The sequence below is a fragment of the Ostrinia furnacalis genome, unplaced genomic scaffold, assembly GCF_004193835.3.
Source record: "Ostrinia furnacalis isolate ACB-3 unplaced genomic scaffold, ASM419383v2 OfSCF2341, whole genome shotgun sequence".
NCBI lineage: Eukaryota > Metazoa > Arthropoda > Insecta > Lepidoptera > Crambidae > Ostrinia > Ostrinia furnacalis.
In genome coordinates, this window is record NW_021132580.1 from 498,272 (window position 1) to 514,682 (window position 16,411).

At 35.3% G+C, this 16,411-nt stretch overlaps 1 protein-coding gene across 7 annotated transcripts in view; it reads left to right on the forward strand.

The window, feature by feature from the left end:
* LOC114355099 (uncharacterized) overlaps positions 1-16,411 on the forward strand; it is a 150,603-nt gene that overhangs the window by 105,080 nt on the left and 29,112 nt on the right. For 5 of the 7 annotated variants that reach the window (XM_028307760.1, XM_028307762.1, XM_028307765.1 and 2 more), the window contains exons 2-3: positions 4,717-4,968; positions 5,528-5,703. In XM_028307760.1, the coding sequence (XP_028163561.1) occupies positions 4,717-4,968; positions 5,528-5,703 (428 nt within the window). The remainder of the gene's footprint in view (positions 1-4,716; positions 4,969-5,527; positions 5,704-16,411) is intronic. The other 2 variants (XM_028307764.1, XM_028307761.1) reach the window with 1 other exon arrangement.

Sequence of the window (16,411 nt, forward strand, 5' to 3'; positions counted from 1 at the left end):
AAAATCTTTTAGTCTAAAAAAATAAGGTTTTCAAAAGACAACCCTTTAGGTGTACCATTTAATTGATTCTTCGTTTGGTTTATCCGTAGTAGTTTCAAGACCATTTTAACTGCAGGATTCTTTAGTAGTCCCTCATTCCGAAAGCTTATCTTCTACGTAACGTTTATTACCACTGCATAAAGTGCACTTGAGCTTATTTTTAACGGCGCCCGTTATGGGTACTAAGAGCTTCATAAATAATTTATTACTATACAGTTATTTTTGTCTTAAAATAACTGTAAGTAATTTTGAATCGACGACATCCGCCTCATCGGGCGTTGGCATCTAATTGTTTTAATTAGATACCTTAATTGGTGAAATTCAGGGCATGATAATGGAAGCTCTCTGTTTAAATGTGTTTTAATATCTCTAATTGACAGTTCGATGGTGTATTTCGCTATCAAATTACAATATTAATTTTCTCGTAACTGCTTGAATGTAAGTTTTAATTTGTTGGACGTTTAGAAAGTTTCAACATTGATACACCGCTGTACAGTAAATTAAATTGTGTCCCTTTCAAATATTGAGTTATTTTGACAGATAACTTCCTCAGTCATTTATTGCTTACAAACACTCCGTTTTGTAATTCAATCTTCATTCATATCACTATTAGAGTAAGAAGAATGTGAGTCTGGATTTATAACCTCTTTGTTGCCTATTGATTTTATACGATTACAACTTTGTTTAAGATAAACATTTACAATGCAGTTGAAGCCTGTTAAATGTCAGTAAAGGTTACTTTTTATACAAAAATAACTGTTGGTACAACTACAAACACTTCTTAAGACGATCCCATTTGTAATTGTCAATTGTGGTGGATCAAATTCATGTGGCGGGGCATTGAACCCGACACAATGGTGGTAATGGCGCAGGACGTCAAGCGAACAACCGTCTACAAAGGTAGGCGATGTCACTGCGCCGGCGCAGCTAACTAGCTGCGCGGTGGGGTATGTAACTGGGATGCATGTTTCTTAAGGCCTTCTGACGCTATCACTAAGAATGACATGAATATTACTGTCAATTGTGTTTCCTTGGGTAATGACTTAAATTTTCCTACAAACAAATAACCCTATCATTTCATTTTTTTTATCCAAGACAAGGCAGGTATTTGACCTCAATCGCACCTGGTGTTAAGTGAGATGCAGTCTAGGACGGTACATATCTGCCCTGTAAGTGCACGATGTCTGTACATTACTAAAACTTTAAAGCTTTTTCACCATAACATTCTAGTGAATATGCATATCAGGCGCCAGAAGCGTGCGCTTAAAACACTGCGTTTCAGAATCATCATTACATTACACCCTAGTTTTGTGTTAAATGTTTTAACGACTTCTGTAGATAGAAGAAACAGGTATTTCTGAAAAGCATTCACTTTTTAATAAAAATGACGTTTTATTAAGTGGTATAGTTAATTCCAGGAAAAAATGTAATTTCCTCAGTTTTATGCGATACAAAATGAATGTGTTTACATCTTATCTTCACCGATTACTTATTGTGAGTAGTTGTGAATATCTGCATAAATTGGTTGTAATAGATTGAAAGTACGCGGCAATTTCAAAAAGGGCACAGCCGGGACGTATGCAATCATAATTACGTTACTTTATTAAAAAAATACAGGTTTCTGTTGCGTAGACGTACAAACAGTATACCTACAGCATCGATGTTAAATGCAAATCCCGATCGAGATTAGAGTCTATATCGCTCTAGCATAAACGTGCGATTATTTTCGAATTAATTTAATGTGGGAGAGCCGTTCTGTGCGGCATAAAACTGGCATATACTTACTATAAAGTGGCCGCGACCAGTTTTATGATATAGCCTTAATAGTAACTCCTAGCCTGTCAGCATCTGTTCACTTGATGAGCATAATTTACTGATTAAAGCAGTACTTTATTGCTTATTATGTTCGCTCTATGCATAAATCATTCTATGGGAATGTGAAATTTAATTTTACTTTTGTTTTTTTCCTGATAATACGTTATTACAAGATCATTTGTTGTTTCATCAGAAGATTATAGATCCACCGCTCTATTTCTGTATATTTCTTACTTAATCTTGATCAGTTTCAGGGAATTCTACGTAAAGTAATTTCGCCAATTTAATATACTGACTACCAATTCTTCGCTCGTAAACATCGTGTAAAATGCTCATCTCTTTTCAAAGCGCTGTTTCAAAAATAAAGGCAAAAGGAGCTTTCAAAAATGCAGATAAACCCCTTTGTGAAAGCCTTTCGAGCCCTTTGCAAACCACCTCAAACACCGCAAAAAGCACGTTAACACTCTTAGCTTTATTTTATTAACGACCCAACCGTTTAAAGTGAACTAGAAACTCATTTACTAGCCATTACCTCCTAAACTAACTACTGTAAGCAGATTAAAATGCATGCCAAAAGTTTAAATTTATGCACCGGACGCGGTCTTCAATTAAACTTGTTATAATGAAACTGGAAAAACGAAGTAAATTGCCATGGAGGAGACGCAAATAATTCCAAAGTTTCGCAATTTATACCCATTTTAAAGTAAAGTTCGATGCCGACGTTTTGGCGGCCCAATCGATTGTTTCACCCGAACGTTTTGGTGAACAGCTGAAAATTGTCTTCCTTGTTGTTCGTAATAAAATTTCGAGAGGCGATTTATTTGAATTCGTCAAATTCGTTTGTGTCTACAACGGAACAATTAGTAATTTGAGACAATTGGTTTTTCCGGGTTTAACAATTGAAATTGGAAACAAGATTTCGGTTGGGAATTGTTATACTATGACATTGGCATCTTATTTAAGGTCTTTTTATTTTTTGATTTGGGAAGAGGTTGTCTTTTTACTGCTTTGACATCGATACTAACAGATGCTGTCGTTTAGATTATTGAGTGACGATGAGAAATCTGTAAATTTTGTGGCCAGTAAATTTTGAAGAACGTGTGGTTAACTTAGTAAAGTTTGAATGATATTACCCAACTGTGTGGTCTAGTACGAGGAGCTCATGTATTATTCGAACGAATACCATCATAACATTCGTGTTCTGTTTCCATTACTTTTCGTGGGTTGTTTACCGTAAACCTTTTCAGTTTTGTTGGCAAACTGTATAATAGACCTGTTTCTATTCTTTGAACGACTGGACGTGGTCTAATCTACCATTTAAATTCAAAAGCAGTTATGATACTTCAGTACAAGAGCCATAAGCCATCCGTTGCTGTCTATAGCCATTGTTTGACCAACATTGTAACGAAATATACCACATTATCAATAGTACACATATCTCATGAATAACGGTATAAACTTTTAGATTGACTTTGGCAATTCTCTTCTAACTACAGTACTAAAGGCATTCAGAGAGGGTATTGAAGTTAAGCCCGCAGCCACTCCATTCAGACAGTGTTAATGAATTTCTTTCATTCGGTATTCACAAAGCAGTGGCATTCCGCTAAAACCTCAATCGAACAGGATTTCCACGGAAAAAATAAATAAACCGTGGACCGCGTCAAATTGCGAGCGAGTGCGAGGCAAGGTCCCGCGAGCACTTTCTCATGCAAAAGTCGAACGGTTACTTTAATTCTTAGCTGGAGCACTTGTCGGTTTACGAGCGTAGAGCGATTTAATCCACTTAAAACGCAGAGCACAACTCGCGCCGACAAAGCTCTCAGGCTCTCTCATTTAAAAATGGAAATAAACTCGACCATCTTTGACTCGACGCGCGACCGGTTAAATTCTAAGTGTGGTTCTTCATTGATGAACTTCCGATTCTCTTTCGATTTGACGGACTGTTGTGTTGTGGCGTCAACTTCACAACTTTTGTCGTCGCAACTAACTTTGTTCGCAGTTCAAGTAACTATTCGAAATAGAATTTCAAGGCCGCGACCGTTTCAGTTGTTTGTGAAGCTTTCACTCAACCATTCGAACTTTCAGCTGGAAACTCAACTTGATGCTTAAGCTTGAATAAATAATTTTGTTTCTGGTGAGAATGTTCAGTCTTTTTATAGCATACAAGATAGTTGATACTTTGTACCTAGCGCTCCGGTCGGTGACACTGCTAAGCAATTGCCTTCCTACGACGGCAGTATAATTACGTAATCACATGCATTAAAGTAGCTTCGGTCATCCATTATGCTAATGTAAAGTGAATCGGAGGTATTTTCTAAAACTGTTTCTTTTAACGGACAGCGAGAGATGTTCTCTCGCCTCGCTTTGTTTATCAACAGGGGAATTATACCGGCCCATGTCTTTGGTTTCCAAGTCTTAATGAAAGAGTTCGTTTACTCTGAGATTATTTGCCTTTGTTTATTTTGTTACTCCCAACGTTCCGCGGTCGGCTTAACTTTCCGCCTTTGTATTAATTCTCATTTTGTACGGGCCAACGTCATTCCTTGCATTTAGCTGTTCTTTTGGAGAAAGTTGGTTTTCATTTATCTTAAGTTTCAGTGTTAGGCCTTCGCTGCCGTTTTAAATAGATATTCAACGGTTGTCCCATTTGGAACAAAGTCTTTGTAAATTAAGTCAAAGCTTTGTCCAATTAGAATAAGTTTATTTCTTGTTTACAATACGTTCATTGTTTATGCCTATTGGGCGCCGAAGTAACATTATTTTCCAAGATAATCCAAATTGTTTTGGATAATTATACTTATATTCAAGAGTTTAATATTGGCTGTAATAATTTTGTATTAATTATTCCTTTTTTGTCCACAGGATGGCGACCGAGGATACTTGGAAGGCCTAGCATCCCGATATGCGGATCTGTTCTCTACACACTACGGAGATGTCCTGGACCACCTTGAGGAGTTGAGGCGGCATGAATGGGAGGAGATGTCTCCAAGGATGAGGGTCTTGGGAGGACCTGGTACACCTCAGACCCCACCTTCAGCCAGTCCAGGGTCACTGGCCCTGAACAACCTGACCACCTCGCATTCTCAGCCAATATACGTCCCCGGGAAATATTCTGTGAGTATTAGTTCTATAGGCATGTTTGCTTCAGTAATGTATTGCAGAAAGCGCGTAGGGTTCACGTACAAAGCAGGAATTTATAACAAAATGCGTGGTGGATTAAAGTCAAAGGGGTATGAACCGCTATTACTCTTGTTGGATCAGGTGCTGTGTATGTTATTTTGTTTGATCGTTGCTATTTACTTGTCTACACAAATATGCAGTTATTTAAGAGAAACCCACATTATTATGTAGCCTATTTCACAGGTTTCTAGTATCTTTTATTACTTGGTTTTGTTCACCGTGCCCACAAAATGGTCATTAAAAATATTTTAGAACCTATTTAGGAAAAAAGCCACATAAATTCTCTTTCGTTATAATGTAACTGATCGTGGTTTATTTTTAGACGAATATCCAAACGAAAGTTCTATTAATAGAAGCATATTAAAAGGCCTCCAAAAATGCTTTCGATGTTTTGAGCGAATGCTTGCCTAAAATAAAGCAAAATTCAATGTTGCCTTTTCGAGTGATGGCTTTATTTTAAACAGAAGGATATATGTCTAATAATATTAAACAGTTTTGTTATCAACAGCCGTCAAGCTGTCTCACGGACAAGGAAGAGGATGAGATCTATGGCTTCGGGTATGGGGTGTTTGGGAAGCAAATGTTGCAGAGGCAGCAGCAACAGAAGCAACTGTTGCTGGCGCAGCCGACCCAGCCGCTGATGCACAACCAGCAACATAATTATCAAAGGTGAGTTGTTTTTCTTTTGTGTATCTAAGAGTGCTTTCACATTTAGGCGATTAAGCAGCGCAACAAACGCGCGACTGACGCGCTGCCGAAAATTTCATACTATGTGACAGCGGATGCATGCCTTCACATTATAAAAATGCCGCTGCAGCGCTGCTGTCGCGCTTCTAACGCCGTAATGTGAAAACGCTCTAAGGGCCCTCGCCTACGGCATCGCTACTAATGCGCGTTAATCGCATTTGCAACGCACTACAGAAGTGATGCCAACGCGCTACTAACGCGCTACCGCAGCGCGATTGCATCGCTACAAAAAGTCGCCGTGGGCTAGGGCCCTAAAACCCACTTTTTATGAAATTTTATGAAATTATGTACAAACGACCGGACAGTAAGCTAAGCACTTGTTTTTTTTTAAGTGTCATTTTGATGAAAAAATATTCTGATGCTATCTATACTGCAATATTTTTGACTAGAAAATGACCGTTACTGCTTTTAGTGTAAATTTAAGAGCACTATTTATACAGATTCTTTGAATTTTATAACTTAAAATAAAAATCTACTTTTTAAGTAAGGTATGTAAATCTAGTCACCAAAATAAAAGCTCAATTTGAAAAAATAAGTCTGCATAGGCCAGTGCCTATGTAGACTTTTAACTTATGGTCAGTATCAGTGATACTGAATACTGACCATGAGTTTTCAAGATTTGCACTTCGTACTTATTCCAATAACTACATCTCAGCTCAAAGAGAATTAACATGACACTACAACGTAAAGCCACCACGACACGCCCTGACACAGGTCCGTAGTTACAATGTAAACTAACCGCAACGTATGGACTCTGTGTATCTGAAATACGAGTAGCTGGTGTGCTTTGTATAGTCTAGACGCCATTGTTGTGAGCAAAATGGCAGAATTTTGAAGACGCTAGTTGTAAAGACGCAAAACTTTTCTTGGTACAAACAGAACTGAAAGTAATTTAGGATGGTTGGATTCTGATTCATAAATACAAACATAGGAGCTTTTACCTGACTTACTCGTATCTACAAAAAAAAATGTACAATATTAAGAAAATTAATTAAATTTAAATTTGATTATGGTAAATTAAGTTAAAGGCATGTATTTAAATGATCTTTTTAAATTAGCAAAAACGGCAAATAAAAAAATCTAAATGATCATCTATTTTAATGATTGATCCTCTTTCTTTGAGACATAAAATAAATGAAATCGATCGATATTTTAACCTCTTTTGAACTACGCAAAAAAAATTGAGATTTATTTATTTATTTTAATTACACAGGTTTATACCTTATTACGTATTACGAGATGTAAAAATTATATCTGATCGTTACTTGTTGGTCCTCAAAAATAAAAGAAATGGGCACCAAATATTCAATATTGGGATACTTTTTTAAATAATTCGATTTGTATAAATTATTTTTTGTCTGTATCAAATAATCTTCAAAATAATTATGTTATGGTACTTATTTTTATTAAGTTGTAGTCAAAGGATGGAAACTATTTAAAGGCACTTGATGTTCAAAGATTTTTTTTTATTAAAAAAGCATACATAACACGTTCACACTGCGTTATCGGGTCGAATTTACCTTAGGTGCTGGATGCGTTGGTGTGGGATGGTAATATTCGGCTTTTTCAGTAGAACGAAAGATAAATATTGTTTTGCAATTGTTTCGTCAAACACAGTAAATATTTGGAAAAAAAAAACTTATGAGATCCTTACGACCCGATGTCGCACTAAAAGTAAATAAATATCGTTTAGTGCTTTTATCACAGAATACATAATAGTAGCAACAGAAATTGCACTCCTTTGTGTAGGATCAGATGCCGACATTTTAACGGTAATAATAATAATGCAAAATATCCAACGCACATGGTGCATTCGAAATCGCACCTTACTACTACGCTCACAAGAGCGCATTTTATTTGTGTTAAGAATTGATCTACGTCACCGCTCAAGCGTCAGGGTTGTATGAGCAAAGTAAAATAAATAAAAACTTAATTTTAAGAAGCATTTATTGTATTTACGATTAGAAAACTTTAATCTAGTGGAGTTTGTATAATCGTACCATCTCTAAAGTACCTATTAATAAACTTCAGTGTTGCGATAATTCGAAATTAAACAAACAGTTTTAAAAGGTGTAGTGTCGGAAAATAGACACGGTGAAGTAAAGTTAATGTTTTTATTAGCTAAAATAATTTTTTCAAAAAAACCAAGTCTCGCAACTCAGTTGTTCTACGGTAAAAAGTTGTGAGATCCATGTAATACCAAGTCCAGGCCAGGAAATCTTTAACGTTTTACATAAATATATTGACTTGGCCATCGCATGAAAACACGTGTAAATTAAATTATTTAGTGCGATGGCCAAGTCAATAATTTATGTAAAACGTTAAAGATTTCCTGGCCTGGACTTGGTATTACATGGATCTCACAACTTTTTACCGTAGAACAACTGAGTTGCAAGACTTGGTTTTTTTTGACAAGTATTGTTTTTGATGGGATAATATTGTCCCTAAGTTAAATGGCCAGAATGTAAATTCTTCAAAATGGTGTTTCATAGTAATTCTATCACAAGTCGATCTCAGGTGTTACAACAAAACTTTGATGAAGAGATTATGATAAGATTCAATTTCAGCTTCCAAAACATTCATTAAGTATCTTTTACTTGACACCTTCCTCGTAAATTTACGAAACGCTAAACCTATTGAATGGCGACTTAAAGACTAAAGTGAAAATTTATAGACTCTAGTAACGATGGTAGATGGTTTCGAAATTAAGATTATGTTTCCAACAATATTGTTATCGAAGTAAACTTGATCAAATTAATTAAAACTTCGTACATTCCTTAACTGGTAACCGCTAAGCTTCGAGATTGGTATTTATTTCCTTTAATCTCTGTGTTTACTCTTCAATTTTGATATTAAAAATGTCTGTTAAATGTTTATTTATAATCTAAAGAGTTTTTATACCATTAAATTTAACATGGCATTAAGCTCGCCTGTTGTACCACTGTATTTTTATGTGTGCAATAAAGATTTTAAATAAATAAATAAATAAATAAATTAGATAATTAAACTGAAATCTTCTTCAGCAAACGTCATTACCGTATATCTCCCTAATACTGGCCATAAAATTTTCAAAAACAACGCCCCACGGCATTCGACGTTCTCATTTCAAATTTCAAATAAGGAAATTCGCGGTTAGATCTTTTACGTTAACGACAGGCCGAACGGCACGGGGCGTATCCATAAATTATTGTGACTTTAACAGGTGTACTTGTGAGATAAGCGTTTGCGCTGCATGTTTAGCTGTAATCTAAATGTCAAAAATACCAAGTCTCGCAACTCAGTTGTTCTACGGTAAAAAGTTGTGAGATCCATGTAATACCAAGTCCAGGCCAGGAAATCTTTAACGTTTTACATAAATTATTGACTTGGCCATCGCACTAAATAATTTAATTTACACGTGTTTTCATGCGATGGCCAAGTCAATATATTTATGTAAAACGTTAAAGATTTCCTGGCCTGGACTTGGTATTACATGGATCTCACAACTTTTTACCGTAGAACAACTGAGTTGCGAGACTTGGTTTTTTTGACAAGTATTGTTTTTGATGGGATCTCATTTCTTTTTGTATTTTGTAGACAGCAGTTATGTATCTAGAAAACTGGACCGAAATTGAAAAATTTTACTCGACTTGGCGGTTGCACTACCGTGCCCCCAAATATTTTAGTTTTTCCTTGATTCATACATCAAACACTACTTATATTCCAAATTTGAAGCTTCTAGGTCTGCTAGAAGTGCCTTAGAATTTTGATGATCGGTGAGTCAGTCAGTGAGTCAGTGAGTCAGTGAGTCAGTGAGTGACAAAATTAAGTAACTTTGACCCGTTATAATTCTTAAACTACTGGTTCAAATTGAATGAAATTTTAAATATACCGTGTCTTTACAATGCCTGCATAGCTAATGAAAATTCAGCCTTCTAGTTTTATCCACAACGAAGTTACAGGCGGTCGAAAATGGCCTGAATTGCTTCGAGAAAAGGATGGTACGGCCGTGCCGCTTTTTTGCTCGACTTGGTGGGGGCACTGCCGTGCCCCCAGATTGAAATCAGACATTCGATCGGCGACAGAAGCCGTGGAATAGTTGTGAGTGGGGCCGTTGCGCTTTGTTCTTCATATTTCTTTGTGGAATAGGCTTTGTGCTTAGGGCATGGCAAAGGAATGTTTGATTTGTCATGAGCTGGGCACGTTTATTCTTGACTATAGACTTGCAGATAGACTTATCAATTTTAATGAGCTTCTTGCGCTGCTTCTTCTCAGTGTGCTTTATAAAAGCCTATTTGCAGAAAGTAAATGGCTTTAAAATTTTCTTTTGTGTTAGAAACTAGTGTACCATTTGGACAATAATTTGATCGATTACAAAACATTGCTTAAAGGTTTGGCAAAATCTAAAATGTGATCAGTTATTTGTAAAATCTATGATGAAATTAACTCACTATTAACGAAAATATTCAGTGTACAGTCGACAGCTCATCAGATTATACATTTTTGTTGCGAAATCGCCCATATTATAACTTCATAAGATGCACAATGTGTAACTTGATGTGACGTCGTCCATACTACTGAACGAAAGTACAGTTAGCATTACTTCTGCGCGCAGTAAAATAAATCGGAATTAACAAACTGATGGATATGTCCGCTGCGCACGATTCGTGGAAATGTCAAGTTTGTTAGAGTTATTCCCCGGTTTGAACTAACGTCCAATTATACGTCTCGTCTATATTTCGTTAGACATAAGTCACGACAAATTGGATCCTTGTTAATGTGATTGATGGACGGACAAAAGTTTAACCGAATGCTAAACGATACGCAACGAAAAGTTTTTGTCAATTTTCTAATAATAAATATAGATTTTTATTTAACTATTACAAAGTTACAATAATCAAATCCATAATAGTCGGTAATAACACGATTCAAATTTCTTTCTATAATTAAAATTGTTTTAAACAATTTCATTGAATCCTAAATTCTCAGCTGGAGGGATTTGTGCGATATTTTTTTTGTAATTATTAATATCTGTGATGATAATTTCTGGCAAAGCTAGATCTCGTATATGTACACGTACAGCTATCAAAATCAAAATTGTATTTGAACGTTATTTTGTTCAATCAATGTTGATAATAAATAATAATATAATAAACTTATTTAAAATCTTTAAGTGGTAATTTATTGCAATGATGATCAGTTATCACCAGTGAAAGACCTTTAAAAGACATTTAACCATCATCACAGTCCCATCTATTAGTGAAATAAAATATTCAACAATTCAAAACACTTTACTTATTCCAGCTTCACGTTAACCTCAGTTTAATTCCCAATTTACAAGTCTTCTCCATAAACCGTCGGTTACAACGTTACAACTCGACCAACCGCTTGCCGGTTCATAAATTTGTTCATAGGGTCACAGTGAAAAAGGATAGTAAAGCATCTTTGACGCAGAACCAGTATGTGTGTGTATCCAATATCCAAATATTAATCCAAATCTTATCTAATAAAATTGAAAAGCTATTTTTGTTATTATCTGTTGACGGTTTTTTAAATCTTTCAAGTCTCTATTTGAGTAAACATTAAGCGGGATGATAACTTAATAAGCGCCAAAAATTAAAGCCCTACGCTTTTATTGCGATAGCAGATTTTTGACGCTTTAACTTAGTAAGTAAAAAGTAAAAAAAATTGTAACAGAGTCTTAAATTGGTGTCACAGTTCTTTATCATTGGATAAGTGCTTAGATTTTTCAATAACATCTACTGATGTAGGTATAGATCTACTACTGTGTGATACTGAACAATTTCTGTATTGAAATCATTATTTAATTCATTACAATCATGATGACTTAGGCGCTGGATGCAGGACGCTACCAACTGTGCGATGTGGAAGACATTGGGGGGCCTATGTTCAGCAGTGGACGTCCTGTGGCTGAAATGATGATGATGATAATGACTCGCTACGTCTTCTTGGAAGACGTAGCGTGGGCAGGCTTCCTACTAGGTGGATAGACGATCTGGTAAAGGTCGCGGGAAGAGCCTGGATGCGGGCAGCGCAGGACCGTGCATTGTGGAAAACCTTGGAGGAGGCCTTTGTCCAGCAGTGGACGTCATTTGGCTGAAACGAACGATAATGACTCAGCGCAGCGTAGGTAGATAGGCGTTTATTAATTTATTTCAACTTAGATAAGGTTTCAAAGACGTCTTACTATTTGTTTGACTGTGGCAGACATCGTCACAGTCGCCTACGCAGCTAATTTAACATGTCGACCGAACCTAATTAGATCTTTACTTTGCGATAGTTTACCTAATGAATTACCTGGTAGAAGTACTCGTTATACTAATATAGTACGACGGTTTACATAAACGGGATTCAGAACTGAAAGGCGAACATAGCTAGAATAAAACAAAACATATACATTTATTTACTAAGAAAAGTGACGTCCACCCATTTAACACGAGACATAAAAATAAACTTGCTGTTCCATCATTTAGGTTGCATAAGATAGGTAATTCATTCTTGGGGAAATGTATTACCATATTTAACAAAATACCACACAACCTTGTCGAATTGCCAATAAACAAATTTAAGATATATATAAAAAATACCTTTATGTCCAAAGGGTACTACAAGGTTCGAGACTATATTGATGACAAGGATGCGTGGTCAGTTCAGTCTGCACATATTTGATGTACTTAAATTTGACTATTCTTACCGTTAGATAATTCCTGGCAATAAGTGGTGACTGAGTTTGTTCCGGCGTTTCTTCTCAGCACTTGCCATAATAATATGTTTGTCTCGAAGCGCTGGTAGGGCCCAAAAGATAAGGAGACATGTAAAGTGCCCCATAAGGGCTACCTTTTCTTTTTTTATTATTTTCTATTGACGTTCATAAGTGCCACTTGTGGTCTAATCTGAATAAATATTTTTGATTTTGATTTTTTGAAAAACATAATTTAGTAATAATAAAAATTCTGAGGTTAAGAGTCGCCTCTCGATCTAAATATATTTTTTCGATTTATTTAAAAAAATACATAAAACCCAAAATACAAATTAAACATAAGTACTAGGTTTTCTTCGATTTTTAAAATGAACTCTATTCAAGATAAGAGGTTTATAATATACCATTTTTTTGTGTTGGAATTTAAATAACCAGTGTTTTAAAGTGGAAACTTGCGAGATTGTCATCAGAATAAATTAATCTTTATTATTCTTTAAAATGGTTTTGCAGTCAGTGTGAAACTTATTCATGACAAAATAAACTTGTGATATAGCCCAAGATTAAAATAAAATAGATGTAAACTATGCAAAAAGGACATTAATTAAAGTCTTCTTTGTTTAACGGTCCGACGTAAGGCTGAGCTATGTAATAAAAATTTAATTAAGACAGATTGCTATACATTAAGTAAGAAATTGTGAATTTTTGCAGATCAAATCTGTAATAGGCACTAATTCTTCTTCGTGTTATATTAACGGTAATAAACTACTTAGAAACCGTTTTACGAAAAAACTTTTCAGAAATATTTGCCACGAAATAATACAATGAAATCTTTGGAAAATCTTTAATGTTTACGATGCTATTAATATTTTATTCGGTGTTTTTTGTATGGAGTTTAACAGACTTTTGACGTTTGTTGTAGTCAAAGTAAGATGGTGCAAAAATATTGTAGTAGATTATACAGTGGATCGGTGTTTTTTTTGTCCTGACACTGTACAACAAAATATAACGGAATAAAGTTAACTTTTTAGTGAAAAACAATCCAATAAAAATCTGACTACCAAATCTAAATTTTCAGTTTTTGTATCCTAATCCTCGCTACGTAAGCTCCTTAACAGAATAGAATTTACAAGCATTACTCGTTTGTCTTTTGGACTGTTTGTGATTACACACTCCGTCGGGGTCCGCAATCCGTTCAAGACTTGTAATGGCTGCATTTTAATGTGCAGTCCCTAAGATGCAATTGGTGTTAGTGCAACTAAGGCTGAGTTGTACCACCTAACTTTGACCGTAACTATAACGATAACCGGTGTTTTTTGTATGGAGTTCGACAGATTTTTGACGTTTGTCAAAGTTAAAGTAAGATGCTGCAACCCAGCCTAAGTTTGTAATGAGATGAATTCGTTTATCAGATTTTAAATAACGGGACTATTCCCACCTCTGGTTCCCAGTACTGCAACTCCTGTGTAGTCAGGAACTACAGCTTGGCCGCCAATAAAAACACAATCAGTGAAGGTTAAGTTTGTCCCGGGGAAAGTTAAACTGTCATTGGACGCGCAACGAAATTTTTCAGAACGTTGGAGGATTTTGAAGTTGAGGCAGTTGAGGTTCGACTTCCCTCCAGTGCAAAGCGGATAGGTGCTAAACAAAGCCATATGTAACCTTTAAGAAAACTGACAAATATTACTCGCTTGTCTTTTAGACTGTATGTCATTATTACACACTCCGTCGGGGTCCGCAATCCGTTCAAGACTTGTAATGGCTGCATTTTAATGTGCAGTCCCTAAGATGCACTTGGTGTGAGTGCTGTAACTAAGTTTATAACGAGAACATGGAATGGATTTATCAGATTATTGGCAATTAAAATAATATTTCTTTGTTTTGGTGATTGAATATTTGTTAATGCTGTATCTATAATCTATATACTTATCTAATTATGATTCTATGGGATATAAACTTCTCGATATTTGCTAAAGTACACTTAAAAGTTAAATGTTACTTCAAATGAGTTGTAATTGTAGGTATCAGTAACTTACTAAGAATCAGCTGTAGGAAGCCCATTGGTGATAATTCTAAGCTCTCCGAACGAACTGTAATTAAGTATTGTTAATGTTAATATACTACGTTTTAAATGCGTTTGCATACCTTACAATAATAATATTATCAATTTAATCACGATTACATACCTAGTATGTAGTAAGTGAAAAATTAAACACAGATAATTTTAAATGCATCAAATCTGTCTTCGATTTCAGACCAAATAAATCTTTCCACCCTTCATAAGCTACTTTTGACATTAAACATGTCATTAGCTTGAGTAAGAGAACACATCTGGCATGTCGTCACTTTTTTGTGGTTTCTAAGGCTGGGTCGCACCACCTAACTTTAACAGAAACTAAACGTTAACCAGTGTATTTTGTATGGAGTTTGACAGATTTTGACGTTTGTCAAAGTTAAAGTAAGATGGTGCAACCCAGCCTAAGTTTTTTGTTTAGTGGAGGTAATTATGTGTGATATTGGTTTCAAGTTTCGTAATATCTGATTTCATACTGTATTATTAGGCTGAGCTTTTTTGAGTGGAGAAACTACATTTTAGTGAATTGCCTGACTCTACTGCGTTGAATTATTGAACTTTTATCGATGCATCATATTCATAATGTAGTTTATAATTTTGAAATGTAGGTACCTTGCAACTAACGTAGAAACGTCTAAGGCTGAGTTGCACCATCTTACTTTAACTTTGACAAAAGTCAAAAATCTCAAACTCCATACAAAAAGCACCGGTTTCTGTTACTGTTACGGTTAAAATGGTGGTGCAAATCAGCCTAAGAGACTTCGGTAGCCATTATTGGTTTTATAATGCTGATATAAATAAATAAATACAGAGATCAGTGTGAATCAGTCTCCGAATAAGACTTGTTCATTTTACTACTACAACCTTCGCAGGCGTAGCGTGTCTTGCTAAATGGATTATAACATTTTATCAACAAAATACTAAGGATAATTTAAGCAACACAACCTGTATAGTGTCTTAGTTTGTAGCCTAATATTCTCTAGACAAGGTTAGGCCCAAATATAATATAGTATTGTATTATACAGGGTGGATTTTTGTAATGCCACCTGGAGGGAAAGTACCCTTAGTCTGTACATAGAAAATTTTACCCAAAGAAAACATTCCTTTATTTTTGAAAAGAAAGAAAACTGCATTCAAAGATTTTCGAATTTTTTTCGAAAATTCACCACCATACCATACAATTTTCTGTAAATAATTAAAATAATTTAAGATTTCATGAGTTTTCTTTTCATTTGATTTATAAAGTTTGTTAGAGAGATTTCATGCTCACAATTCACAATTTTTAACAGATTTTAGTTGGTTCGATTCCCGGGTGTGGCAAGCAATTTTTTAGAAATCTTTGAATGCAGTTCTATTTCTTTTCAAAAACAAAGGAATGTTTTCTTTGAGTAAAATTTTCTATCTACAGTAATAAGAGTAGCTACTACTTTCCCTTCAGGTGGCATTACAAAATTCCACCCTGTATTATAAGCTCTATTATATTAATCAGCCAACAACAGGCTCCCAGACAGAAGCCTTTTCTTTTAATTATACGAGTAAATAGTAAGCAGATGGTACGTGGCGAGGAGGCGTTTGCGCATTTGTGCTAGCACTTAGATAAATCCAGGATTAAGCGACGTATCTCGCATATCTCTTGTTTTCTTGCTATTCTCGCTTTGTGGTAGTGTTGTTCGGTTAAAATTGTACAATTATCGATGTCACTGTATTATTTTAAAAGATGATATCGATAATTGAAACTTATTCGTATTGGTACCTATTCAGCGTACGTTTTTATTTCAAAACTTACTTTGTTCACACGCTACATTTGTTGTTGCCTTAATATTCTGCATATGGACGCCATCGGGCTTAGTGGGTAGGCC